The 207-nt window shown below is 63.3% G+C and overlaps 1 protein-coding gene across 1 annotated transcript in view; it reads left to right on the top strand.

Moving 5' to 3' along the window:
• Nucleotides 1-45: 45 nt before the first annotated feature.
• The window catches only part of VPS33A (vacuolar protein sorting 33 homolog A (S. cerevisiae)), a gene marked incomplete at its 5' end in the record, with an annotated part of 8138 nt that continues 7976 nt past the window's right edge, over nt 46-207 (top strand). Inside the window, one exon of the mRNA XM_010283729.1 lies at nt 46-173. Coding sequence (XP_010282031.1) covers nt 46-173 — 128 coding nt within the window. The remainder of the gene's footprint in view (nt 174-207) is intronic.

The raw sequence follows: 207 nt of genomic DNA on the forward strand, positions 1-207 counted from the left end.
CAGCGGAGCTCCCCGCCGCTAACGCATGCCATTGCCTTCGCGTAGGAACATGAGGTGGAAAAGATGTTCACGCTCAAGCCGGGCCGCCTGCCGCAGGCGGACGTCAAAAACGTCATCTTCTTCGTCAGGCCCAAGCTGGAGCTGATGGACATCATTACGGACAACGTGCTCAGGTACAGCGGGTGCTGGCGGGGGGGCGGCCCCCCC

The sequence above is a fragment of the Phaethon lepturus genome, unplaced genomic scaffold (genome assembly GCF_000687285.1).
Source record: "Phaethon lepturus isolate BGI_N335 unplaced genomic scaffold, ASM68728v1 scaffold19423, whole genome shotgun sequence".
Taxonomy (NCBI): domain Eukaryota; kingdom Metazoa; phylum Chordata; class Aves; order Phaethontiformes; family Phaethontidae; genus Phaethon; species Phaethon lepturus.